The 27933-nt window shown below is 35.9% G+C and overlaps 1 protein-coding gene across 1 annotated transcript; it reads left to right on the top strand.

Annotated features, from left to right (window-relative positions):
* The first annotated feature begins 162 nt into the window (after positions 1 to 162).
* On the top strand, positions 163 to 27717 carry LOC137389592 (ATP-dependent RNA helicase DDX54-like). Its single transcript, XM_068075646.1, has 19 exons — positions 163 to 299; positions 565 to 635; positions 1828 to 2016; positions 5008 to 5057; positions 7144 to 7185; positions 8227 to 8322; positions 9552 to 9735; positions 10046 to 10177; positions 10520 to 10730; positions 11559 to 11690; positions 12908 to 13002; positions 13357 to 13486; positions 17695 to 17765; positions 18862 to 19032; positions 20070 to 20200; positions 22632 to 22736; positions 23339 to 23453; positions 26791 to 26923; positions 27420 to 27717. The coding sequence occupies exons 1-19, from the start codon at positions 176 to 178 to the stop codon at positions 27641 to 27643; spliced, it is 2406 nt and encodes an 801-aa protein (XP_067931747.1). The 5' UTR covers positions 163 to 175; the 3' UTR covers positions 27644 to 27717.
* The last annotated feature ends 216 nt before the right edge of the window (positions 27718 to 27933 follow it).

Here is a 27933-nt window from a genome sequence, read left to right as displayed (position 1 = left end):
CGAGATCCGAGACGAACACATCTAAAATATTTTGGTCGAAAACTGAGTTGGTTGAGAATCGAAGCGTTCGAGAATCGAGGTTTCACTGTGTATTCTTTTATGGATTAAATAAATGCTTGTGATTGATTAGATTTGTTGGTATTCATATAAAAACTTGTTGTAGTGTACATCTAAAATGAGTGACGAAAAGGTCAGTCCTGGAAGTGATTTACAGTCAGAAGATAGTGATGTGGAAACAAGAAACTTGGTTCGTATTCAAAACCGAAAAAAGAAAAAATCTGGTGGATTTCAGTCTATGGGTAAGCTTCAATTAACATGTATTGGTGATAAGTTACTCCGTTTCATATTTGCCTTATTGCATTATTTGTAAGCCAAGCAAACCTCAATATGGTATTAGCAGCCATGGCAACAATTGGTTGACAAACTTAGAACAGTACATATAATTAGCACTCATTTTATCAATAATTACTTTTAACCTCACTTTGGTGTACTTTACATACATTGCTCTATGGTACGTTTTCGTCCACACATGTGCTGATCCTCTCAGTGTTGCATTCATTTTAGGCTTATGTCACTCAGTGTTCAAAGGCATTCTTCATAAAGGCTACAAAATTCCAACACCAATCCAGAGAAAGGTTAGCATTTAAACATTGAGATCAGTTGGGCTCTTTACTGAATCTGATTATGAGTCAGTTCGCTAATATCAAAAAAGATATACAGCTTCGATAGATGCTTTTACGGGTATTTGTTACGAGTATTTGTTTATGCTTTACTTTTTTCTACTGGGAGTCATACATGATTCCTTCAGGTGAGTTGATCAGATGAGAATGTCATAGTGAGTTGATCAGATGAGAGTGTTATAGAGTTGATCAGATGAGAATGCTACAGTGGGTGATCAGATGGGAGTGCCAGTGAGTTGATCAGATGAGAGTGCTATAGAGTTGATCAGATGAGAATGCTACAGTGAGTTGATCAGATGAGAGTGCTATAGAGTTGATCAGATGAGAGTGTTATAGTGAGTTGATCAGATGAGAGTGTTATAGTGAGTTGATCAGATGAGAATGCTACAGTGGGTGATCAGATGAGAATGTTATAGGGAGTTGATCAGGTGAGAGTGCTAGTGAGGTGATCAGATGAGAATGCTACAGTGAGTTGATCAGACGAGAATGCTATAGAGTTGATCAGATGAGAGTGCTAGTGAGTTGATCAGATGAGAGTGTTATAGTGAATTGATCAGATGAGTGTTATAGTGAGTTGATAAGATGAGAGTGTTATAGTGAGTTAATCAGATGAGACTGATGTTATAGTGGGTTGATCAGATGAGAGTGCTGTAGAATTGTTCAGATGCAAATGCTATAGAGTTCATCAGATGATAATGATGTTATAGTGAGTTGATCAGATGAGAATGTTATAGAGAGTACAGCAGATGAAAGCGCTGTAGAGTTGATCAGATGAGAGTGCTATAGTGAGTACATCAGATGAGAGCACTGTAGAGTTGATCAGATGAGAGTGCTAGTGAGTTGATCAGATGAGAGTGCTATAGAGTTGATCAGATGAAAGTGCTATAGAGTTGCGAATGATATAGATATGCGAATGATTGAGAATGCTATGATGAATATATCATGGAAGTGTATGATCAGTATCATTCCAGTAACATATTTAAATCAATCAAACTACAGCTGCTAATATATCACCTGAAGACAATAATACAAGCCTTATACATCAGGTTTACTTTTTGTGTATTTGTTTTGGTAGCTTCTGAGTTACATAGAAATCTATCTCACAATTTGCTTTTATTGTCCGTCTAACCGCGATTGGTCATCGCAGACAATACCTCTCATACTTGATGGACAAGATGTGGTTGGCATGGCAAGGACAGGGAGTGGCAAAACAGCTGCCTTTCTCATCCCTCTCTTTGAAAAGCTAAAAAGTCACACAGGCCAGTCAGGAGCTCGGGCTCTTGTTATGTCTCCTACGCGAGAGCTTGCTCTGCAAACTCTCAGATTTGCCAAAGATGTAAGTTTGAAATATTTAGTAACGAGTAGTGTTTCCTTGGAAGCATTGTTATCTGGATAACTTCGCAAATGTTATGGATACACAGATGAAGAACTCATTAGTTATGCATTTGTATGCTATGTGTCTAAAAACCTTGCTATATTTTTACTAAACCATATGTCAGATGACAAGTAAAGTTGCTATTTTATAAATATATTGCCACATTCCTTGTTGTAGCTTTTTGTAGGTGATGAAATGGTCACAGGTTGTTTCCATACTAAACATCCATTCCACTATGTTACTGACTTTGAAGGTTTACTTGCAACAAAATTCACATTACAGGTATTTGGTATCAAAAGATTCACCATGTCTTACTCTGCTGTGTTGTAGTTGCAAAATAATGTGGAAATGCGATTACAAGCTCTTAAAAGCTCAAAAATGAATAGTTAATCGCAGCCATCATGAAAACGCCGTAGTTGGAATCTCTTTATTTCGATTACGTACTCAAACATTGTGGTTATTGTTTTGACACGTGATGTTATCAGGTAAAATTCAAGGCCAATAAAACGCTCAATATAAAACTTCTCGTAGCACTAGTTTATGACAAACACTTCTGGTTCTACTGGAAGGTCCGTATCAAATGTCGATGCTCGCTACTTTACAGTTTCATTTCAGCTTGATCTAATCGTCTAGTCGTAATCTGATCATGTGACCCATAATTCCTGTCAAATGGTGCTAACAATTTCTGCAGCATTTATCGACTATCACTGGTGACCAACAGGCTCTTCGTGTTCATCAGAGTATGATATGCACTCCTTCGAGCTAATTTTAAAAACTTAATTGAATTTTTACGGTAGGTTGTGAAATATCAATGCTCAAAGTGACAGCATTACAACAATGATGAATTATGCGTAAGGATGATAGACATGGTTTTATTGAATCCGTGAAGTATATTTGTGAAAATATTTCGACGAATGAACTTGCATGAAAATGTAAACAGAAACCATCATGTTCAGCTACGTCCCATTTGAGCCATTTTGGAAAGGGATTCCAATACACGGCGTTTTCGTGATGGCTGCGATTAACTGTTCGTTTTGAGCTTTTAAGAGCTTGTAATCACATTTCCACATATTTTGCACCTACAACACAGCAGTGTAAGACACGGTGAATCTTTTAATACCAAATAACTGTAATGTGAATTTTGTTGCAACTCAACCTTTAATATTAATATTAGTTGTCTTTTGCATTACTATAACCAAGACCTAAATACTCATATAAATATAGCCAATATTTTAATATCCAGATGTATACAACGAAGACCTTACTACCCTGCAGAATTATGAATGAGTGCGATGGGTTTTTATGCAACATTATTAAATATAGGTACAAAATGAAAATATACAATGCACCCTAAGGATGCGATTATCCTGATATAAGATTTTTTCACCTTACGAAGTGGAACATGATGCTGTTTTTGCCTCACCATAAGAATCTTATTTCACCATACAAATTCAACAAAGTTTTCGCCCGAGGGTTTAATTTGGCAGTCGGTGTGCTTATTACTTACGTAAAAATAACAAAAATTTCGAAATGCTGTTCGCCGAAAACGTTTTCACAATGCTTGAGAGAGACACGATGACTGATTGCTTTTAGTTTAGCAATTCTCATGTGTAAAATGGTAACATTTTTCCTTCAAAAACCAGTATCAAAGTTGGAGTTGCGATTCCCTCAAACAGAAAGTCAGTGGTTAGGCAACTTCTTACTCTGCTTTCAAAAATCCACTCCATAACGAAAACAGCATCGTTTGGGCTTTTTTGCCAAATTATGTTGCAAAAAGTTTTAATAAGATCGGCTAAAATCATATTGAAAATGAAGCCAGAAACTCGAATGAAAGTTTGGTGTTAAAAAGTTGAAATTCAGTAAAATAGTTGAAAATACATTTGTACATACTGAAACTTAGCTTTACATGTGTTTTTAGTGAGCTAAACTTATTTATTTAAAGCAAATTCAATGTTTATGTGATATGTCTGTCTTAACAGTAAAAATTCTCTACGGAACTTACTGCGCATGCGCGTTGCAACGTTACATTTTAATACAAGTCATAACCAATAAATACACTAAATATACTAAAGTTACTGTAGGTAACTATAATTACTAAGGTTAACATACTATTTTGTTACTAGTGTTAATATGTACAGCACTTGTATTAAATTTGATGATTTTTACCAGAGGGTGTTTGCATTATACAATTATTATGGTTTTTATATCTCTCCATATGATTTTTCACCATACGATCCCAACCCTGGAACGGATTGAAATCGTATTCTGAGGGTACACTGTACCTTCGAATTTAGAATGAAATAAAAAAATTGAAAGCACCAACAAATTGCAAAGCAGGGTACAGGGTCACAGGCTACAACATCATTGCAGGTTAATTGTAAGCAATAGATATTGATTGAATTATTTTTTGACTTCTCAACGCTCATTCATTTAGAGATCCTTGGCAAGTAAGCAGATTAACTGCATTCGAAAGGGTTAATTTCGCTCCGCCCAAAGGAAAGTGCAAAATGTAGGCAACATTCACTCTTCCCGTAAAAGGGTTAAACTTATCTTGTAAATTATGACGAGGTATTTGAAAAATTCAACGCCAGTCTCAATTTGATTGCCACCTCAATTTGATTGCCACCTCTATTTGATTGCCACCTCTATTTGACTGCCACTATGGGGAGAAGGGTTACAAAATAGAGCTCCATGGCGTTTAATAGAGGTTTCACGGTACTGGGGTGTTCTTATTTCTACAAATAGCTAGCTAGCTGTATATTGATTGCTTTATGTTCAAAAATGCTTTTGTCTAGCAAAACTGTACACAAAGCATGTAGAGTCGTCTCCAAGAGTTTGCAAGGCTCAATCGGTGTTGTAATATATTTGAGTACAACTCTTTCTCTTCTTGTACCCTCTTGTACCTCAACTACCAACCATGGCAAATCAAAATGTTACTGTCTGTCTCTGTAGATTGGCAAGTACACAGGTTTGAAGGCTGCTGTCGTGCTTGGTGGAGACAGGTAATTATCCTCTCTTGCTATTTGAGTTTTTACTTCAATTTCTTTCCTACACAGTGTAGTGTGCAGGGTTGTCTTTCCTACACAGTGTAGTGTGCAGGGTTGTCTTTCCTACACAGTGTAGTGTGCAGGGTTGTCTTTCCAGCACACTGTAGTGCGCAAGGCTTCCTTCCGTACTCAGTGTAGTGTGCAGGGCTGCCTTCCCTACACAGTATAGTGTGCAGGGCTGCCTTCCCTACACAGTTTAGTGTACAGGGTTGTCTTTCCAGCAGTGTAGTGTGCAGGGCTATCTTCCCTACACAGTGTATTTTGCAGGGTTGTCTTTCCTATGCAGTATAGTGTGCAGGATTGTTTTTCCTACACAGTAATAATATTGGGCAGGGCTGCCTTCCCTACACAGTGTAGTGTGCAGGGTTGTTGTTTTTCCTACTCCGTGTAATGTGCAGTGTAGCGCACAGGGCTTTAAAAAAAGCTCGTGGATGATTTTGTTTTGAAAAACATGTTGTTAATTAACATTTCACACGATGCTCATTGGTATTTAATCAAATTCTGCTTATCAGTTCCTGAACAATCTAATAAATAACTTTTAATTTAAAAGAATTGTGGCACAAGACTTTTTTACGCTTGGATTACGCATTTGCTGTTCATTGTCTGTCATCTGTGTGATGGACTCTTAAAATGCTGATGACTGCGTTATCTGACCATGCAATAATTCATATACGTATGTATAGCAAAAATTGACTGTCTCATTTTTGTAATGCAGCTAACATTGTTAGACTTTGCATTCGCTGTCTGTGCAATATTTAAGCACGCTTAAAAAATGAAACGCAAACCTCAAAATTCAATTCATATTGAACTTTGCTGACTTTTAAACTGTGACATTAGCGATATAATATTTCTGATAGTGACACACAGCTGCATGTGATAGACTTAAATTCCTTAGCAATGATTATTTGCAATAGTAGGTGAAATAGCATACAGTCATAAGTCTATAGAGTCATAAGATACAGTCATAAGTCTATAGAGTCATAAGATACAGTCATAAGTCTATAGAGTCATAAGATACAGTCATAGGTCTATAGAGTCATAAGATACAGTCATAAGTCTATAGAGTCATGAGATACAGTCATAAGTCTATAGAGTCATAAGATACAGTCATAAGTCTATAGAATCATAAGATACAGTCATAAGTCGATAGTCATAAGATACAGTCTTAAGTCTATAGAGTCATAAGATACAGTCATAAGTCTATAGAGTCATAAGATACATTCTTAAGTCTATAGAGTCATAAGATACAGTCATAAGTCTATAGAGTCATAAGATACATTCTTAAGTCTATAGAGTCATAAGATACAGTCATAGGTCTATAGAGTCATAAGATACAGTCATAAGTCTATAGAGTCATGAGATACAGTCATAAGTCTATAGAGTCATAAGATACAGTCTTAAGTCTATAGAATCATGAGATACAGTTATAAGTCGATAGTCATAAGATACAGTCTTAAGTCTATAGAGTCCATGCTGAAGATTGGTCTATTTCAAACTAAACTCTTTAAAATATTTGGCTAACATAAAAATGACGGTGTAATAATGCGTCGCTTGAAGTCTTCTAAGGGTTTCTAGGTAGTTGAGTAGATGGTCAGCTACAAGATTATAATGACAAAAGTTTACGCTTGTCCTTTAGCCTTTGACGCTATATTGTTGCTTTTTAAATTCAAATAAATAAATTTCATGTACAATTAAAACTAATTCATTCTTGTGTAACATGGAAAGTGCAGGCTGCTTTTTTGTACCTCTCTGAAATACCTTGACAGCAATATATGAAATCTTCACATAAATGACAAATTATGTTTGGTAAACAATATGGTATCATACAAATTTTTCACTAATAGACTCCTTGTTTTTTCTATATCAGCAATCTCCTTACTATCCTCAGAGTAGATCAACGCCCATTAGTTGGTCCATTACTCATATTATTTATTTAAAGGAAAATCATTCTTGTTAGCTGTCCTGTCTCTGCTTCCTCAATTTCATATGCACTGCTGTGCCAGTGCAACTGCTAAACATTCTCGTTCATCTTTGTTTGCAGCATGAATGACCAGTTTGAGGCCCTGCACTCTAACCCAGATGTGTAAGTCAATATTGAGCTGATCTCACTGTTCTTCCTAGCTTTAGTGTAGTAATGATATCAGTATCTAAGATATATTTTAATACAATTATATCATGCGTATGTGTGTAAATACATGTCAGGAGGAGTCTCATTGTTTTAGCTGCTCATTTCTCGTTGCTATGGCAACTGTGTTTTCAACTAATTGGGATATAAGAGTTGTCCCAGTTGAGCAGTAATGATTCACCACGTCTCAATAAACAGCACTATTGTACGAATGGACAAATCTGTTAATAAAAATATCCACCCAAATTCTTTTTGATAGGTTCTGACAACTTCAAATATAACTTCTGTTTGACTTGTTCACTTCGGTAACTTAATGCTAGCTCTATATCTCTTCATATTATGAATGGTTTACTAAAACTTTGAATGTTTCGAAGCTTTTAATTTGAAGAAATGTGTAGAAAGTTTGAAATCTTAACCAAAAGCTATAGTAAAAGTGTGTGATCATCTATTGTGTTTCACTATCATACCTGTTCCAAATAGGAGCAATGCAGCGCTGCGCGTCTGCACTAATAATATTAGTGCAGATTTATATGTTATATAAATAAGGTGTTCAAATTTGAGTTTTTTACCAAATCTTTTTAAAAAATAGTCCTTTAATTATATCAATATTTGTGCTGCAAATATTTGACCTAACTTTACAATTTTTGGCATTTTTTTTGTTTTTTAATATATAAAAAAAGATCATATGTATTAACCCGAGCTTTGAAGAATTCAATCCAAGCACAGCATTTATGAGTTTATTATTTGCTTTCCCAGAAGATGGTGTACAATAAATATATTAATGCAAACCATCTTTCGTTGCAAAAATGACATGGTGCATTCTGTACATTTACCCGCTGTTGTAGGTGCGTATGCCTGCTTGTGCGCTGGTGAATACAGTGTTTGTAACTGATCGTGTATTTGGATTAGTGAAAATGTGTGCATTTGTTCATGCTTCTGTGACATATGCTGATAGCCCTGTGATCAGACATTACATTTCCCCTTACTCTCTACTTTCAGAATCATAGCAACGCCGGGGAGGTTTATGCACGTAGTAGTAGAAATGAACCTGAAGCTATCCTCTGTGGAATATGTTGTGTTTGATGAAGCTGACAGGTGAGTGTAAGCTATCAAGTATTAGCTACACAGTGAGGCACTTCTGTATATTTAGGTTGACAGCCTTGGAAAGGGATTTTGAGTAGAATTAAAGACATTTAGCTTTGTAACCTTGACGCTATTGTTTTGGGTTTCAAGCACATCAAATGATGCACATTGTTCATCAATAACACATCACTGGAATAAACTTGAGAAACTAGCCATGGTTATGAAAGCAAATTATTTTGAAGGTTTACTTTCAACAAAATTCACATTATAGTTATTTGGTATCAAAAGGTTCACCACGTTTTCCTCGGCTGTGTTGTAAGTGCAAAATATGTGGAAATGTGATTACAAGCTCTTAAAAGCTAAAAAACGAACAGTTAATCGCAGCCATCACGAAAATGTCGTAGTTTGAAATCTCTTTATTCCAATGACATACTCAAACACTATGGTTAGTGTTTTGACACGTGATGTTATCACGTGAAATTAAAGGCTAGTAAAAGGCTCAATATAAAACGTCTCGTAGCACTATTTTATGACAAACACTTCGGGTTCTCCCGGAAAGCTTGTATCAAATATAGATGCTCGCTACTTTACAGTTTTGTTTCAGCCTGGTCTAATTATCTAGTCGTAATCTGATCATGTGACCCATAATTCCTGCCAAATGGCGCGAACAATTTCTGCAGAATTTGTCGACTATCACTGGTGACCAACAGGCTCCTCATGTTTATCAGAGGATGATATGCACTCCTTCGAGCTAAGGTTAAAAAGTTAAACGAATTTTTATGGTAGGTTTTGAGATATCAGTGCTCAAAGTGACAGTATTACTATGATGATGAAACAGACGCGTAAGGACAATAGACTTGGTTTAATTGAATGCATGAAGTATATTTGTAAAAATATTTCGACGAATGAGGTTGCATGAAAGTGTAAATAGAAGCCATCGTGTTTAACTACATCCCATTTGAGCCGGTTTGGTAAGGGATTCCAATCTGCGACGTTTTCGTGATGGCTTCGATTAACTGTTCGTTTTTAAGCTTTTATGAGCTTGTAATCACATTTCTACATATTTTGCACCTACAACACAGCAGGGTAAGACATGGTGAATCTTTTGATACCAAATAACTGTAATGTGAACTTTGTTGCAAATCAACCTTTAAAATTACGGTATTGTTCATTTTGTATCAATACAATGTCGGTGTGCCTCTGAGGGCAATCTTGGAAAATTTGCTATTATCTGTTGCCAGGCTGTTTGAAATGGGATTTGAGACGCAACTTCGCGAGACTATCCATCGACTCTCAGATAAAAGACAGACAGTCTTGTTCTCCGCTACATTACCGAAAGGCCTAATAGAGTTTGCTAAGGCGGGCTTACACAATCCCACCCTCATTCGATTGGACGTAGACAGCAAACTCAGTCCAAACCTACAGGTAGTTTAACCGCGATTGATGCAACTTAAATTACTATCTATAGAATGAGGATGATCGGACATACTCGCTTAACACTATTGTAAAACTTGTTAATTTGCATTTCGGACTTTAGGCATACTTTAGTATGTCGCCAATTTTCATTACCTTTTTAATAAGTGCGCTTTTTTCAAAAAAATCCATTATATTGTGCAGGGATTGGTCGTCTGGAACCCTGGTACAATTGAACATAATAGTAGTAATGATACATTCTTGAGTCTTCCTGATACGGCTTCACTTTGAAGTCTGACTATCTTTTTGGCATGTCTTGCAGACACAATACTTTCGGTGCAGGACAGTTGACAAGGATGCTCTGCTCCTCCATCTACTCACTCGGCATATCAAACCAAGTGAACAGACAGTTGTTTTCCTTGCAACGAAACATCACGTCGAGTATATTAACATGGTGAGCCTTTAATGTGCAGCTCTACCAATATGAATAGCATTCTGTACTAGAGAAGTTGATTGTTTTAGGAGAGTAAGATTAACTTACTGTTTCCATTATGTAATGCGTACTTCCTGTTGTTAACTTATACAACTTACTTCCTGTTGGCAACACTGAATTCTCCTTTTTCCTCCGGTCTCTACAACCAAGACAGGGTATTCCCTTTCTATATTCTTGATGGGGTGTTTACAATCTTTACAAATGCGTACAGCTTCCTTTTGCACTTTCTTTTCTTAAAGGTGCATACAACTCCGTGTTAGAATATCTATTCATCATTTTCACTCATTATCTTTTTCTTTTCAGTTACTGCAGAAGGCAGGCGTCAGTTGTTGCTGTGTCTATAGTGCCCTAGATCAAGCTGCCAGGAAGATAAACATTGCAAAGTTCACTAACAAGAAGTGCTCTGTGATGCTGGTCACTGACCTTGCTGCTAGAGGCATAGACATTCCTGTTCTTGACAATGTCATCAACTTCCACTTTCCTGCAAAAGCAAAACTGTTTGTACACAGAGTTGGTAGGTGCTGTTTGTGATACCCTATGACAGAGTTGGTAGGTGCTGTGTGTGATGCCTTGTGACAGAGGTGGTAGGTGCTATGTGTGATGCTCTATGTCAGGGTTGATAGATGCTGTGTGTGATGCCTTGTGACAGAGTTAGTAGGTTATTTGTTTGATGCCTTGAGACAGAGTTGGTAGGTGCTGTTTGTGATGCCCTATGACAGAGTTGGTAGGTGCTGTGTGTGATGCCTTGTGACAGAGGTGGTAGGTGCTATGTGTGATGCTCTATGTCAGGGTTGATAGATGCTGTGTGTGATGCCTTGTGACAGAGTTAGTAGGTTATTTGTTTGATGCCTTGAGACAGAGTTGGTAGGTGCTGTGTGTGATGCTTTGTGACAGAGTTGGTAGGTGCTATGTGTGATGCCCTATGACAGAGTTGATAGGTTCTGTATGTGATGCTTTGTGACAGAGTTGGTAGGTGTTATGTGTGATGCCCTATGACAGAGTTGGTAGGTTCTGTGTGTGATGCCTTGTGACAGAGTTAGTAGGTTATTTGTGTGTTGCCTTGGGACAGAGTTGGTAGGTGCTATGTGTGATGCCCTATGACAGAGTTGATAGGTGCTGTGTTTGATGCTTTCTAAGACATTGTCCAGGTACCTGTCTTCTTTTCATCGATAGCAATGCGTTGCGGGCACTTCAGCTAGTCCAATGTAGACTGCAGCTCACTTCTTCATCATGGGTGACAAGCTCTGTATAATAGCGATCATCACAATGCCAATATCCTTTTTGTGGGTCTATGGCAGTCTCTTAGAATTTGCAGATAGTAAATTTACTGCTATGTTGCTAGGACGTGTGGCAAGAGCTGGTAGGACTGGTACTGCCTATTCACTCGTAGCCTCTGATGAGATGCCATACCTTCTTGACTTACACCTTTTTCTTGGCAAACCTGTCAAGTGGGTCACTGAAGCTAGCAAACAAGGTAAGTAGCTTTATCTCTTTTACTGGCACGTAAGTATTCCACTGTTTTGTTTTCTTATTTGTTCATAGTTGTAGTCTGCGGGCGAATCGAAACCTTTTGCAACTAGATAACAATAACAGATTCACTATTTATCTAGAGTAAAACCAAAATTGTGATCGTCGGCTCACTTTTGTAGTAATTAAGTACAATTGCTATATTTGTTCCAATTTTTACACTATACATACATAACTGAAGCCTGCATTAACTGAATAAAACCCAATAACAATCGCTTCCTTGAACAAGTTCTGAGCGTGTAGATGAGATGTTGACTATTGAAAATGTTTAGGCATTGCATACATAAAAGCAAGCATAGGAAACGTAGCTAAAGTGTTTGTATGCCAGAGCACTCTTTGCAAAGACTGGTCAGAGGGACTGCGCAGCGTTCTTAAGCAAATAAAAATATCAGTTCTTATTTGAAGATGTTTCAGTAACATTAGGTATTATATTTGCAAGCACTGAACTATTTCATTACTTATACACTTGAACTTTTAAGTGTCTAAATTTTGTAATAGCAATATTAGTTCAAGCAATATTAGTTCAATATTAGTTAGATTACTCGACATTACATCTCTTGAGTTATCTCCTCTTACATTTGCAATTTTCTTAAATGCGATGTAATTATTTCGCTCTACAATTGTTTTTCTTCATACTCTGGTTTGCCAAGAATTTTGAGGTTTACCAATGAGGTTTCTTAAAAATTACAATTTTGTAAGTGAATGTGAAGAGGCTTGTAGAAATTTAAAATATATTTTAATAAAAAATATTAAAATAACAAAAGAAACTATTATCTAAGTTAGTTTAAGTTTGACCCAGTCCAAGTTAGAGTAACTTACAGCATGTATGTCTAATGCCATCTTTTCTTCTAAACATATGCTTCCACCGAGCCTGCATTTCTGGTCATTTGTCTCTAAGGTAAAATCACTGTAAAAATCTTTTTGTATAGATTATTACATAATTTTGTTGTTTAAAAATAAGATTGTTATTTTTATACTTAGTTTACAGCATAATCATATATGATTCTCTTTATTAACGTAATAGATAATTAACTACAGTATTTATTAAATTACTCTCATAGGCTTTTTTACAGTTGAACTAATTAGGCAAATAAACCGTACTCCTATGGAAATATTTGCTCACATTTGAATTCATCAGCTATTCCAGTTTATTTATGGTTACAGAACTCAGTGATGGGCTAGTGGGCCACGTCCCACAAGCTTTGCTAGACAATGTGGACGAAGATATTCGACTGTTGACAGACAACTCCCATGATTGGGTAATTATTTATTCAACTTGTGAATTTGTTTGCCGAGTTTTTGTTCATGCTTTTACTATGAATACAAATATGATCTTGATACAATGTTTATTTAACGAATAGATAGCCTCAAGCTTGTCTCTAGCCTCAAATTTATCGCATAGAAGTAATTTTAGGTTCTCAGACTGTTTATGGCATAAAATTTGAAAGTATTTCACCTTTATCAAACCTTAAACTGATAGATTATCTATAAACAGTAATTTATAATATGATATTGATAATGGATAACTGGAGTGTCTGTAGGAACAACAGGTATTTGTATTACTATTGATGAATTAACAATGTTTATATCGAAGCATTCCTTTGTTTATATAGAAAAACATGGTTAAGGTGTGTGATAATGGGTACCGTCTCTATCTCAAGTCCCGGCCAGCTGCCTCTAGTGAGTCTATCAAAAGAATGAAAGAGCTGGAGGGAATAACTCTTGGCTTTCACCCCTTACTGGGTAACCTACTTTATCTGGTTGTACTGTTACTCCTGTTTATATGTTTTGCTAACATCTATTCAGTACAGCTGCTTGATGAATCCGCCATCAACTATCACTATGTTTCCATGACTCACATAATTCGCATGATTCACATAATTCGAATGATTCACAAGTTGAGTTACTTTGCAATCATTAAAAACATTTTCACTCTTCAGTCATTTTTATTTCGATTTCAGCAGTCTCAATGCGCCAACGTTCCGAACGATTGCTGCTAAGCTTGGCGTGACAAGACTTCGTAGCGATTTATAGAGTCATTAATTAGGCTAATACTTGACCTATTGGGTCAAGTGCTGGCATTAAATCCGCATCGGCAGGTGTTCATTGAAACGCTCGGATCGCAAAGTAACTCAACTTGCAAATCATTCGAATTATGTGAATCATGTGAATTATGTGAGCCATGGAAACATAATGATAGCCATCGATATTCTAATGCGCATTAATTGCAAGTGCCGTTTCCAGGATTTGCAAGCACGATGGATTCGATAACGTTTTGCGGATCGCAAAACTCGCTTAGCTTACGGATTTATGCCGTTTCCATGACACGGATAACTTGCTGATTGGCTCAAATTTGCGAATTATGCGTGTCGTGGAAACGCAGTGTATGTATACCTACCTGGTCAGACAAGTTTGATGTTTATTGACAATTAGTTTAATCACTTTAGAGGAGTCTAAGTTTTCAACAAATTTTGATGTTAACGATGAACAGCTTTGATGAAGAGAAATCATGTGTCTGGATGCATGTGTATTGCACAAACAGAAATGGAAGTGTGAAATAGGCCTTGGCAGAGAAGCTGGTTCGATTGCATACGAAGCCGAATAGAACCATTTAAAAAAGTGGTGTGCAATTTTAAAAAACACCCTGGAAAAATAATTGTTGAAGTGACACTAAACATAGAAGATCTTTTAGATATAACTCTTGAGATAACTTTTAATTGTAACAATAACTATTACTTTTAGATATAGAGAAAAAAACATACAATATGTGCGCGCGTGCTAATGTTAAAACAAATATAAGAAGTTATAAAACTGCTCCACCAATGAGCACTCTGCTTAGTGAAATCTTCAACTGCTAAACTATAACAGTCAGTTATTCATATTTGCTCAACTTTGAGGACAATATAATATTGGGGGTCCTCTCATGTTTTGTGACGATTCTGACGACCCGACGACAGGGAGATTTAAAAAGTGACAGACGAGACGACCATTTATCAATGTAGGTGACGAGGTGACAATGATTGTGTAAGTAGGATTACTGAAGGTACGGCTACACGTAACGAATTTTTCGTTGGTTCTGAGTTCTGGCCGAAATCACGAAAAACGCAGAATTAATCGGTCGAAATTCACAGAATTATTTGAGCTATGCATGCATGCCCACCGAGTTCATCGACGAAACGCTTTTAACAGATTAAACAAATTATTAGTGAGCACGATTCTAGCAGCTTTAGCAATTAGTATAATCCAAGACATATGTCGCGACACACAGTAAAAGTACGAAAGCAATTCAACATAGAACACACGATGTAACTGTTCAAGTTGCGCTATTGTTGGTGAGCGAGCACGACTAGCAAATTTTAAGATATATGTAGTCCGAGAACATAATGCGACACGCAAGAAAAATATTACAGAAATTCACCATAGTAAATACGATGCAACCCACTTGATTGCGCTAAAAATGGCAACATTTTCTACCACAAAACTTTTGCTGCTAAAAAGGAACTATAATTAAAAAATAAACAATTTGTAGCTATAGCGTCCAAACAATAAATACATACAATAACGCAATCTAAGCAGTGTTTGAGTTGCACTTATACTTTTATTGTGTGTCATTATACGTCTCTTGGACTATACTAATTGCAAAAGCTGCTGGAATCGTGCTCACTAGCACGATTCTAGCAGCGCAGAATAATTCTGTGTATTTCAATCATTTCCTTATTTTAGTTAGAACTAACGAAAAATTTGTTACGTGTAGCCGTACCTTTACTAACTTATTATTTGTCCATAAATCAACACGTTCAACCGAAACTTCACTAGTTTTGGTTAGAAGCATCTGGCCCAGCATTTATAGACTGCCAAATAATTAAAGTAAACATCAATGTAATGCCACGACATTGACAGCAAATCCGTTTCCAGGTGTGTGACTGACAGTGATTATTAAAGAGAATCTCGGTCTATTTTCAGTACAAGAAATGTAGCCCTAAAAACCTAAGACAGCTGTCACTCTTCGCGGAGTAATCAGCAACGCTCCCAAACATCACTAATAAGTTTGTGAAGGTCGCTGGTTGAGCCATGCTTTTGGTTAGTAGAAGTTCAAACTGCGCAAGAAGTGACGACAGTGATTTTAAAAGTGACTATTCCGACGACAACTTTGTGTGGTAGGACCCCCAATACTCATTATTGCCAAAGCAAAAAACAATGAAAGCCAACTAACTAAATGAAAAGTTTGATTGAAAAAAGAAAAATATATTGTTCTCTCAATAGAAATTGTTGAGAGAAAAATCTATATATAAATCTCAGTGTTTGTCTGTCGGCTGTCATTCGTGTGTCCATTTATAGCAATAAAGTTTTAGGAAAGAAAATTTGCTTCACACTGTATTTGAACTTGGTACCTCTAGGTCTGCAGGCAGATGGTCTATCCCCTAAACTACATGTTCAACTGGCTGTAGAAATAAATAACTGTGCACATATTTATTGCATCGGTTAAAATATTCACACTTACAGCGCTTGACAAAATACTATTGGTTAGCAAAAGAGTAGCCTGTCTTGACGAGCTGTTGCTTTTACGGAGTTGTCCCCCGTCGAGCGGGCGAGCAACAACAGCTTGTCACAAAATGTACTGCAGCTGATGCATCAGCTGCACTTATAGGGAGTTGTTCTCTTCCGTCTATGCGGCTTGGTTGCGATGTTATGTTGGTCGCTCCATTGGTAATCAACGGATTTCGTGCAAAAATCTATGTAGAAAAGTTAAGATAAGAACGTGTAACTAGCGACCCGTCTCTGCAGTAAACTTTAGTAGAATTTGAGAACTTAGGCAACAACAGCGACTAAACATGTTGTTATTTGTGCGCTCAGCCAGTTTTATTTCTATTTTTGTATCAGTCAGTTTTATTTGTTCTTATTGATTTTATTTTCAATTTATTTTATTCTTAAGTTCTACTAAAGTTTACTACAGAGACTGGTCTTTGGTTAAATGTTGTAATCTTATTTTCTTCTACATAAATTTTTGCGTAAAATCTGTTATGATTACCAATGGAGCGACCGACATAACATCGCAGCCAAGCCGCGTAGACGAAAGAGAACAACTCCCTATAAGTGCAGCTGATGCATCAGGTGCAGTACATCTTGTGACAAGCTGTTGTTGCTTGGCCGCTCGACGGGAGACAACTCCGCAAAAACAACAGTTCGTCAAGACAGGCTAGCAAAAGAGGAGATGGACCACGCATATGAAAAATTCCAATATATTGTTTTTCACTCTTAGCAATTTTCATTTGACTTATCCTCCTCAGCAGCATCTTAGTCGTCTAGGCACCATGAGTAACTTGGCATGAGTAACTTCCGACTCGGTAATTGTGTTTCAGAAAAGTAATCTATGTAAAACATTCAGAATAAATGTCATGGATGACATCTTACCAGCTCCAATTTTCATTGGCCACACTAGTTGTGTGCTGCTATAGCAGATAGCAATGTTGTATATCAACTACACATTATGGAAGTGTGTGTATTGCAATAGCTGGACACACACGTTATTTCTCACGTGTTTCCGTCAAAAAACAATTTACAGCTGTTATATTTTTGAAGTTGTTGCTTTCTCAAAAAATGAAGCTGTTCAAAAAGATTGCAAAACTATCAGTTTGTAACGTAGCGTTCTACAATTTAGGAAGGAGTCTATAGTGCTAGTGATTGCTGTTGACCTGACCGCATTAGTAATTGATCTAACCATTCGATATTCATAATAATGGTTGTAGTTACAACCAAAGTACAGTCTCCTTACAATGCTTTAATCTGGTAATTTATTGTTTTCTTAGCTCAGTTTAATCGCTTGTATATTCGCACCTATAAATAGTCCCTTTTTTATAATGATTTTTTCAACTTTTCTTCATTGCTTTAGGTTTAGAGAGGCCTCTCTGTATCAGCCTTTCGTTTTAGGATTGTATAAATTTTACTTACAGCGCCGAATAATGCAACAGAGCAAGCTCGAGTTGATATGCTCAGCAACATGAAGCAGTTTAGGCCTAAGAACGTATGTACCATTCACTTTTCTCATCCCTGCTAATGAGGTGTTGAGCTATATTCATTTTCTGTACCACAACTCTTTATGCAAGCATTACTTTTATATTGTTTATAGTTATTTTGTTTGATGGCCTCATAGCCTATATCTAAAAGTATTGTTTTACGGGTCCATATTGAATATAGACCATTTTAGTTTGGTAGTTTGAACTTTGAATTCTAGTTTCTGCTGTGTGTGAAGATGAGCTTTCAATTTGAAATAAGTTAATTTACAAAGTAGTACATCTTTTTTTGAACATTTATTGTGGCAAATTCATTACCATTTCTCAGATTCGGCACATTCCTTGCACATTCCATGATCTCCACATTCCTTGCATATCTTTTTTCCCGAAGCCTTTTTCCTAAGATAATCTTTTTTATTTGTTTGAGCTTTTTTAGAAAGTATTCGTAGAGCACTTGAACATACAATTATAACTTTTTCATAGATATCAATCCTGGTAGACTTTGGATTTTTTTACTTACATTAGATGTTATGGAGGAATGTGAAACGGGTTCACATAGGGTTTTATCATTCACGTTTTGGTCTATAGCTCAGCCATAGATATATTATTTTCAACTGTGGTAAGTTGACATTCAAAGGAAATATATTTTTTGTTTTTCAGCTTTGTTCAGAAAACTGGGTATAGGAAATGTCTGTAAATGTATTATTGTACTCATAATTCACACAGAAAGTTTGTTACTCTGAAGTTGAAGCTTCTGTGTTTTGTCAAGGGGGCTAAAATCTGTACATAGTTTCACAAGAATCCCAAAATCTGTACATAGTTTCACAAGAAACCCAAAATCTTTACATAGTTTCACATGAACCCAAAATCTGTATATAGTTTCATTTGATTTTACAGTGCCATATGCTAAACTAATGAAATGAAAAAACGCCATCTTGTGATGCTGTAAAATTGTTTGCATTGAGTCAGATTATTTCTCACAAATTGAATAACTTTTCATAAAAAGCTGCTAGTTTGTTATCTTCGTAGTAATGTATCTGTTTACTGTAAAGAGTGTCTACAATCTAGATAGACTAAGATCCTAATCTGTTGGTGGTTATATTGCAGACGATATTTGAAATAGGTGTGAATGCCAAGGCCCCAGGATTCTCAGTCATGCAGGTTAAACGAAAGAAACACAGTCACGTTATCGCGGTGAGCTCAGAAAAAAAGGCTGACCTGATGGGTCAGTTTATGGAACAGCAAGCAAGACAGGCTGAGAATGGAGAAGTGATGCAGGTAATGCATATGCTTATCTTTAAGTCCCTGATTCTATGGTATGTAGTGTTTCACCAAGCCGAGTGCTATTTCTATTACAGTGGAAATTCTGCATACAAAATTAATTCATTCCAGAAGCCATTTCGTAAGCATAAAAATTTGTAAGTAGGAACAGATTTTAGTACCATTTTATCGTATTAATTTCCCCATCTGGTCTAAGTCTCCACGAAACTGTAACATAATATTTGTATAAATTATAAATAATGGTTAAAGCCTGTAACAAACAGAATTAGAATTAGATTAGAAGGTAGAATTAGATTAGAAGGTAGAATTAGATTAGAAGGTAGAATTAAATTAGAAGGTAGAATTAGATTAGAAGGTAGAATTAGATTAGAAGGTAGAATTAGATTAGAAGGTAGAATTAGATTAGAAGGTAGAATTAGATTAGAAGGTAGAATTAGATTAGAAGGTAGAATTAGATTAGAAAGTAGAATTAGATTAGAAGGTAGAATTAGATTAGAAGGTAGAATTAGATTAGAAGGTAGAATTAGATTAGAAGGTAGAATTAGATTAGAAGGTAGAATTAGATTAGAAAGTAGAATTAGATTAGAAGGTAGAATTAGATTAGAAGGTAGAATTAGATTAGAAGGTAGAATTAGATTAGAAGGTAGAATTAGATTACTGCATGATAAGTAGAAAAGGTACACATGGAAAGAAGAAAGAAAAAGGAATAAGAATAGTGCTGCAAGCAGGTCAAGTGGTGCAGTTGGTAGCACTCTTGGTTGATAAACTGCATAAATGGTTTACTTCCCGTGCGCTGCAATATCTTTTCTAACATTCTTGGTGTGGCTTCGAATAGACTGGCAAATATGGCTCTCATTATAGTAAAGATTGTGGGAAATAACGATGAGCTCATTACATTGCATGTTGTTGCCTGTCCTCATTACAGCTACCAGTTTTGTCCTCGCTAAACTATGACTTCGCTGCATGGCGGTTAACAGTTAACATCTTTCTTATATAGTTCTCTCTCACGTTCATTCGGGTTCATTATTGTGTAGGAGGCGTCGACAGACACGCTCTTGTCCAGTCTTACTGCACCGACAAAAAGTCGGAAGCGGAAACAAGAGTCAGTGAGAGATGAGGAGAATTACATTTCATATCGACCATCAGATTACAGCAGTGAGCAAGGGTTAGTCTTTTAGTAGTATTTCTACATAGTGTGTAGGTCTCTTTAAATATTCTATTTAGAAAGCTTTCCCAGTGGACAATGTTCTTTGTCAGTTTCAGCCATAAGTGTTTTATGTTTAGTGAAGGCCTTGACACTTGAGCCGAAATAGGACAAAAAGTACTACAAACAGTTTTCCAGCATTTTAGTAGAAGGTCAACTCACTAAGCATTTTTTCTCTGTGTGTTGTGCATACTATGACTTTGCCATTATATGATCGGCACACACCTTTTTGCCACCTGAAGCATTATTATTACGCATTTTGCTCATACGTATCTCGGCCTTGAGCATTTTATACTTGAGTTGTATACTTTAATATGAGTAAAAGCCTGTCTATGCAGTCTTTTTTTTAATTTCTCGGAGTTGTTTTTCTCTGCACTTGTTTGAAACATGGTTTGTTGCTACAGTTGTTTTATATGTATTTTCTAGAATAGTAATCTCTACCTTTTTGTTTCATCTTGGGTTTACAGTCTTATCATAATCAATCAATGACGTTACAAAGAGTTTAGCAGATGCTTTCAAATGTATTCTTATTGGTGTGATGTATGAAGTTTTCTTTCTGTCATTCCCTCAGTCCTGTTTGCCACATCATCATTTTCAATATTATTACACAGATATGTACAAATGAAGAATTTAATTTTAAAAATTATTAGACACAAGTAATAGTAATTAAAAGTAATACCTTGAAAGCTGAAAGCAAAAAAATGTAGTCGCTTGCAAATATTACACATTTTTTAATGTTTACTGGGCCTTCAAGTATGCCTTTGTTACCCTGACCCTTGTGATCTTCTTGTTTTTTGCACAAACCACAAAATTTGAAATCGCTCAAGCGAAAAATGCTATGCGGACAGGTCGTTCAACCATTTTTTTATCTTAGCTTGTAGGTATGTTAAATCTCGATACACCATATTAATATAGAAGTTATATGTCATTACGGTATGTCAGTTTGTATATATATTATATTTTAACACATGTGTTAAAATATTATCCTGGGCATTCCCTTTATGGTGATTCCAAAGAGGTTTAAGTTTGTGTTGATAAATCATTGCTGACTCACAAAACGGTTTAGAATTCATAATGTCCATGGATGCATCTTTATTCATTGCCGATCTCTTTCGGTACAACCAGTTGTACAATCAAATGTAGTAGTTAGTACTCGCTACTATACATTAGCTCTAACTAGTTTGTCCAAGCATCAACAGTGTCTGTGTGCTGCGGTTTCTTTTCTAAAGCATCAATAACATTTTTTTAAAAAGTCAATATAGGTAGTAGATGCCACATACTTTATCTCGTGCGTCAACAAGCCGACAGGAAACGCCCACAAGCATGATTTGAATTTCACTTTATTCGATCAATAAACAATTTATTACAATATCTCATGATCTTCAAAATCATAGAAGTTGACTGTAGGACTTGTGTAGGCATGAGCAAGAGCAAAAACTAGTTGTCTAACTGTAGCCTGTAGGTAATATCACAAACTCTCAATACGTTGGTGCTGCTGTTGGTGCTGCTGACAGGTGACAGCAACTACAAGCCTTAGCTTGCTAATTGTTGCAATTCTTATTTCCAGCTGCTGTATTCGTGTCCTTTCTTTTCCTTATTTATATTAGAAAAGCTTATTCTCTGTTTATGTACTGACACTAGTAGTAAGAAATGAAATGCATAAAACTTGTGAGTTAAACTCACTACTCCATTAGAACACTTGAAACTAAACCTTAAGGTTTTTTTGTTGTTCAGCTGTTACAGAGTGAGCTGGTGGTATACATTACGTATATAACTAGCCAATACTTTGTTGGTAGCCTGCTGAGCGGCTATTCAATGCCGACTTACTTTACATATATGTTGGAAATAGCAGTTAATATTTCATGTTGTTGACTTTGATCAATGCATAAAATCAACTGGGATCATAATTCTTGTTAGGTCAGCATAGATGTAGCCTCTAATTCTTGTTACGTTTCTATAGACATAGCCTATAATTCCTGTTGTTTCTATAGATATAGCCTATAATTCTTGTTATGCTTCTATAGATATAGCCTATTATTCCTGTTGCTTATTTAGACATAGCCTATTATTCCTGTTGTTTATATAGATATAGCCTATGATTCTTGTTATGTTTATATATAGACATAGCCTATCACTCTTCTTGTGTCTATGTCACCCTAACATATCTTTTTCATATTCAAGGATATCCGTAAAGCAACCTGTATTCACAGTTTGACAGGTCTAAAAATAAAGAATCTTTGTACTGAGACATCCTAAAAGCATATTTTAAATTAAATGTCTTTTATACTTTTATAAATTGAGACTGACTCAAGGGTCACTCATACCTCAGCCCTTGACACCGTTAGGAGTATTTATTATTCTGTTAACATTATACCTTTTTATCTTTATATAGACTCGGACTGAGAAATAATTTTGACCAACAGGCTAAAGGCGCAGTGCTGGACTTAACAGGTGATGACAATGATCAGATGAGGAGCTCTCAAAGCAGAATGAAATGGTTCGTTGAAGTGCACTATTCAATCACCGCTTGCTCTCCAGCATCTGTTTGCATTATAGATAAGAAATGGCGTTTATAAGTTTTTGCAGTAAACACTCCAATTTGCATGGTAATCGCTTACTGTCTGAGTATTTTTGATTCACAAATATTGACAAATGTCACTCAATGGGTTCATTTTATCATACGTCATACCGCCTACAGTGTCACGAGATGTATTTATTGCATCATGTGAAATACCGCCTACAAATTTAGCAATATCTGTTTAGTGATTCACGCTAACAACAATCATTGAAACCCATGACAGTAACAAATGCTGATTATGTACCTTCAGGCTATGACTTACTGCATGCTTTAGAAGTATGCTTGTTCTAAAATTCCTCTTCTGCTCTTCTAAGATTACACGGGCGGTTGCTAGAGGTATAATGTTTGATATAGGTTTTGCTGTCTGTTGAACATTGATATAAAGATATATAGATATACATCGGTATAACATTGATACATTGATACAAAGATATAGCATCGGTTGCTGTAGGTTGCTGGCTGTAGCTTGCAAGTTTTCATCATGAAGTGGCCATTTTTATACAGAGACCATTTTTATACAGGGACAGAAAAAAGAAAAGATTTGTGGGCTCAGCTGGTAATCAGGGCAGCAATAAAAAAATAAAGACAGAGAGTGGCCAGTGGATAAATGCGTCATACAAGTCTGATGCATATCAGGTAATTCATACTTTGGTATCTGAAGACATCCTTTGCATCGGTTACCAGATAACTTACCTTTTTGTTATTTAACCAACTGACTTGTGGGAGTTGGCTGTGCATGATACAAGAGCACTTGGTTGGGTTACGAATGTCCCAATTAACGCTGTTTCAAGTTTACAAATGCTCCCATAAAAATATAAAAGATGACATTAAGCATGGTTTTATCTTACCTTGTAGGAGATGTAAATGATTGCAAACTAGTTTATACGCTTTGTTGTCGTTGCGTGACTAAATTTCTGTCGCATCACTCAGGTTTAGTGATGAGCCATTTTGGATGTGTAAACCATCTTATTAAAATTTGCTTCAATTCATGTGTTCAGTTTACTCAATTCATGTAAGAAATTATTTTCTCTTTTTCTAATAATGTACTTTTTTATATTATCTGTTACATATTATTGCTGTACAATTGTTTATAGTACATATAGAGTAATTCATTTATGTAATGACTTGCACTGACATTCAGCTTACACAGCATTATAAGAACTGATTAACATCGTAAGTCGAGGACCCTCGGTACATTGCCAAAAGGTTTTTGTAATTGTAAGAAAATGTAGGAGTGTGCAGTCTGTTATGCGTAACTGGTTATTCATTGAACGCCGAAAAGGAGCGGAGTTGGAATAAATGGTGTATCAAGGTTTCATTAAGGTTAGAAGGCACCCTCGGAGAGACCCCCCCCCCCCTTCTATATATAGTGTTACAAATTTGAAAAGGTCATATTCTGGTGCAATTTTTCGGGACAAATCCAATGGTATACTTGGTTTGTTCACCAGACAAACGATTCTCATTTTGTGAATCAGAATAGGGTTTCGAAGTCATGTTTCTCATGTAAAATATCTGGATGAAAGTCCCATTGTATCTACTTTAAAAGTGGTTGTTATATTGCCAAACAGTGTATATCATGATAATATGGGAGCAGAACTTTCAATTACAACTTTTATGTAGTAAAAAAGCGACAAAAAATATATATGCGAAATCAGGTTGGAGTTTGGATCATGGGTGCACCCCCTACACAGAGAAGAAAAGATCTGAGACCATAAATACATCAATTAGATTTCAAGGAATAGCCATACAAAATTTCAAGTCAATATCTTTAAAGTTGACAAAATGACAGCGTTTTAAAGATTGAAAACACTGACATAAAGCAAATATTGAGAAAACGCTGTTTGAAGTTTGGGAATAGAAAACGCATGATTTCTTTATAGTTATGGGCAGCTGGATTGTCATGGATACATCTCATACACTTTTAAAACCCTCCACTTGAATATGTATTATTAAAACCCTCCACTTGAATATGTTTTATCATCTGGTGCAGCTCACCTTCTGTTTGCCTTCCTAGCAGCAATTACCACAGGTTCAGCTGCCTTGTTTCCATGTACCACCCTGCAGCGATCAATATTTCGGGCATATTGTCTCTGGAAGTGGCCGACATTCAGTCCAAGTTATGAGTGTTTTAAAGTGGTTTGACATACTTTTTAGTGGCAGCAATGGAAAGAGCACACTTGAATTATATAAGAAACATGTTTTTCTTGAAAATAATTTTTTTGAAAAAAAGTACTATTTTGAGGGTGCCTTGTAACCTTAAAAGTTGACTTGCAACAAAATTCACATTACAGTTATTTGGTATCAAAAAATTCACCATGTCTTACTCTGTTGTGTTGTAGGTGCCAAATACGTGGAAATGTGATTACAAGCTCTTAAAAGCTCAAAAACGAAAAGCCGCCGTAGATTGGAATCTCTTTATTTATCTGACGTATTCATAAGTTTCGTTATCGTTTTGTCACGTGATGTTCTCACGTGAATTGAAAGGCCAATAAAAAGTTCAATATAAAACTTATTGTAGCACTAGTTTATGACAAACACTTCGGGTTTTACCGAAGACCCGCATCAAATATAGATGCTCACTACTTTACAGTTTTGTTTCGGCTTGGACTAATCGTCAAGTCGTAATCTGATCATGTGACCCAATACTTCGCAAATAATTTTTGCAGCACTTTTCGATTATCACAGGTAACCAACAGGCTCGTCATGATTATCAGACAATGATATGTACTCATTCGAGCTAAGGTTGAAAAGTTTAACGATTTTTTACAGTAAGTTATAAGATCTCAGTGGTAAAAGCGACAGCATTACAATGACAATAAAACAGACGCGTAAGAACAATAGACATGGTTTTATTGAATGCGTGAAGTATATTTGCGAAAATATTCTGACGAATGAGATTGCATGAAAGTGTAAACCGAAACCATTCTGTAACAAGTACGTCCCATTTGAGCCGTTTTGGAAAGCGAATCCAAACTACAGCGGTCTCGTGTGGCTGCGATCAACTGTTTGTTTTTTTAGCTTTCAAGAGCTTGTAATCACATTTCCACATATTTTGTACCTACAGCACAACATAGTAAGACATGGTGAATCTTTTGATACCAAATAACTGTAATGTGAATTTTGTTGCAAGTCAACCTTTAATACTTTACCTGTTTAGTTGTTTATTACTCGCAGTGGACAAAATAGACACACGATGTACTCACTATTGCTCTTCTGTTTCAAGTTTTTAGTCATTCGGTGAATTATTATTGTTTATACACCGTGTTTAATCAAATATTTCTCTCTTGTGTATTAAATCTAAGAGAGAAGCCATTGGCATATGTTTTACTGATATCTGTTACGAGTTGCTTATTCGCATCTAACCGCATTGTTACTCTCTCCGTCATACTTGCTGCATTGAAACAGCTTTGCACTCGTGTCTTTACAAATTTCTCACTATTATTTCCTGTATTTATGTATATTTATTATCTGCTATTATTTAAAGCATTGAAGCTATGCAATATGATTGTAACCAAATGTTTAATGACAGCACACCAAATCTTAAAGCGTATTTTTAATAACTACATGCATATGTGTCATACTTCGTATCAAAGTATTGTACATCACCTAGCCAGTAGGTAAAAATATCTCATAACCATAGATGGTAGGAAATAACTTTCCATAATTGGATAAAATTTTATAGTTTTTAACCTAAATGTTAGTAAAAAGAATATTACAGTAAGGAACAGAAAAATACAAAATACCTTTGTTCTATCAAGTATCTTTGTTGTAGTAAAATGAAACTATGGATACTCTCTCATGTCAACTATCATGAATTATTATTAATAGATGCACTAGATGAATGCCACTTGCTGCAATGTTTGGCCTCACATTGTACATGTTGAAAAATAGCTGTTCAAGTGTTCGGAGTTACTTAATGTGGTTATTACCTTGGTGAAGCAAATAAATGAGCATATCCTTCTTTCTCTCTCAGAGCTGGCTGAAAAAGTCGAAGGCTAAGGAGCAGGAAGAATTTGCGAGTGATGATGAACAAGCTCCAAGCAAACGCAGCCAATCAAAGAGGGGCCGAGGCAGCAGGATAGAAGTTGTAGGACACAAACCATTTCGTAAGCTTCTGTTAACATTGTTCAGATTTGTTCATTCATTTATCTCTACCTATCTTGGTTTCAATGCGATATGAGATCAGCTTGTGTTATGAAATTGGTTATATGTTATTTTCGTTGTTGGTATCAATATTAATTAAACGGAATGCTACTTGCGGCAAACACAGTATTATTGAAGTTTTGTGTAAATTGGTTAAGAGATGTACACTTTATTATCATTCTAGGAGCAGAACATAATGAAAATGGCAGCAAAAATCATTACAAACTAACTGGTAAAAAGTTGTCACTGTGAGAGTTTTTGAGAATTCTTAAAATCTCTTCAACAAAATTTTGAGTTATATTTGTTGTAGCTATAGTAATCAGTTCTCAGACTATTAATAAAATGATTTGGAACATTGCGCCTTGATTCCAAAGTTCTAGTATTAGTTTATATTGCACCAAATTAATCAGTGCTGCTAACCTTTTGCCGATGATTGACTATCTAATGTTTTACTTACAGGGCACAGTAATGATAAAAAGGAACCCAAGGACAAGCGTCGGTTCAAACGGGAAATGAGAACAAAAGAAGAAATTGTAAAAAATCGTAGCGTCAAAGAAAAACGACTGTTTCATCAAAAAAGGCGTGAATTGGCTAATAAGGGTGCTAGAGGTGGTAGTAGTGTTGGTAGAGGAAGTGGCAGGAGTGGCGCTAGGGGTTCAGGAAGAGGTGGAAAAAGACGCTGAATTTTTCTCTGCTCACTACTCATATCTTAATTAGTATAAATAATTATAAAATAAAGCCCTTGCATTTCCTTCAATATTTCGCTTATAATATTTGTTGATAGATTGTTTAATTAGCTGATGAGATTTGCAGCAGTTTTACGTTATTCCTTTATTGAGTAATTGTCTTCTCGTTTACAAAGACTAAAAAGTCTGTGCGTATCTATAGCACCAGGTTCTAAAATTATGTCCGAATTATGTTTCTGCAACTCAATCATATTTATTGTTTTGATGTTGGATCTCAGGCTATCGAT

Source organism: Watersipora subatra, chromosome 3, assembly GCF_963576615.1.
Source record: "Watersipora subatra chromosome 3, tzWatSuba1.1, whole genome shotgun sequence".
Taxonomy (NCBI): Eukaryota; Metazoa; Bryozoa; class Gymnolaemata; order Cheilostomatida; family Watersiporidae; genus Watersipora; species Watersipora subatra.
Note: the sequence above shows the minus strand (reverse complement) of the source record. Positions and strands in the feature narration are given on the sequence as shown.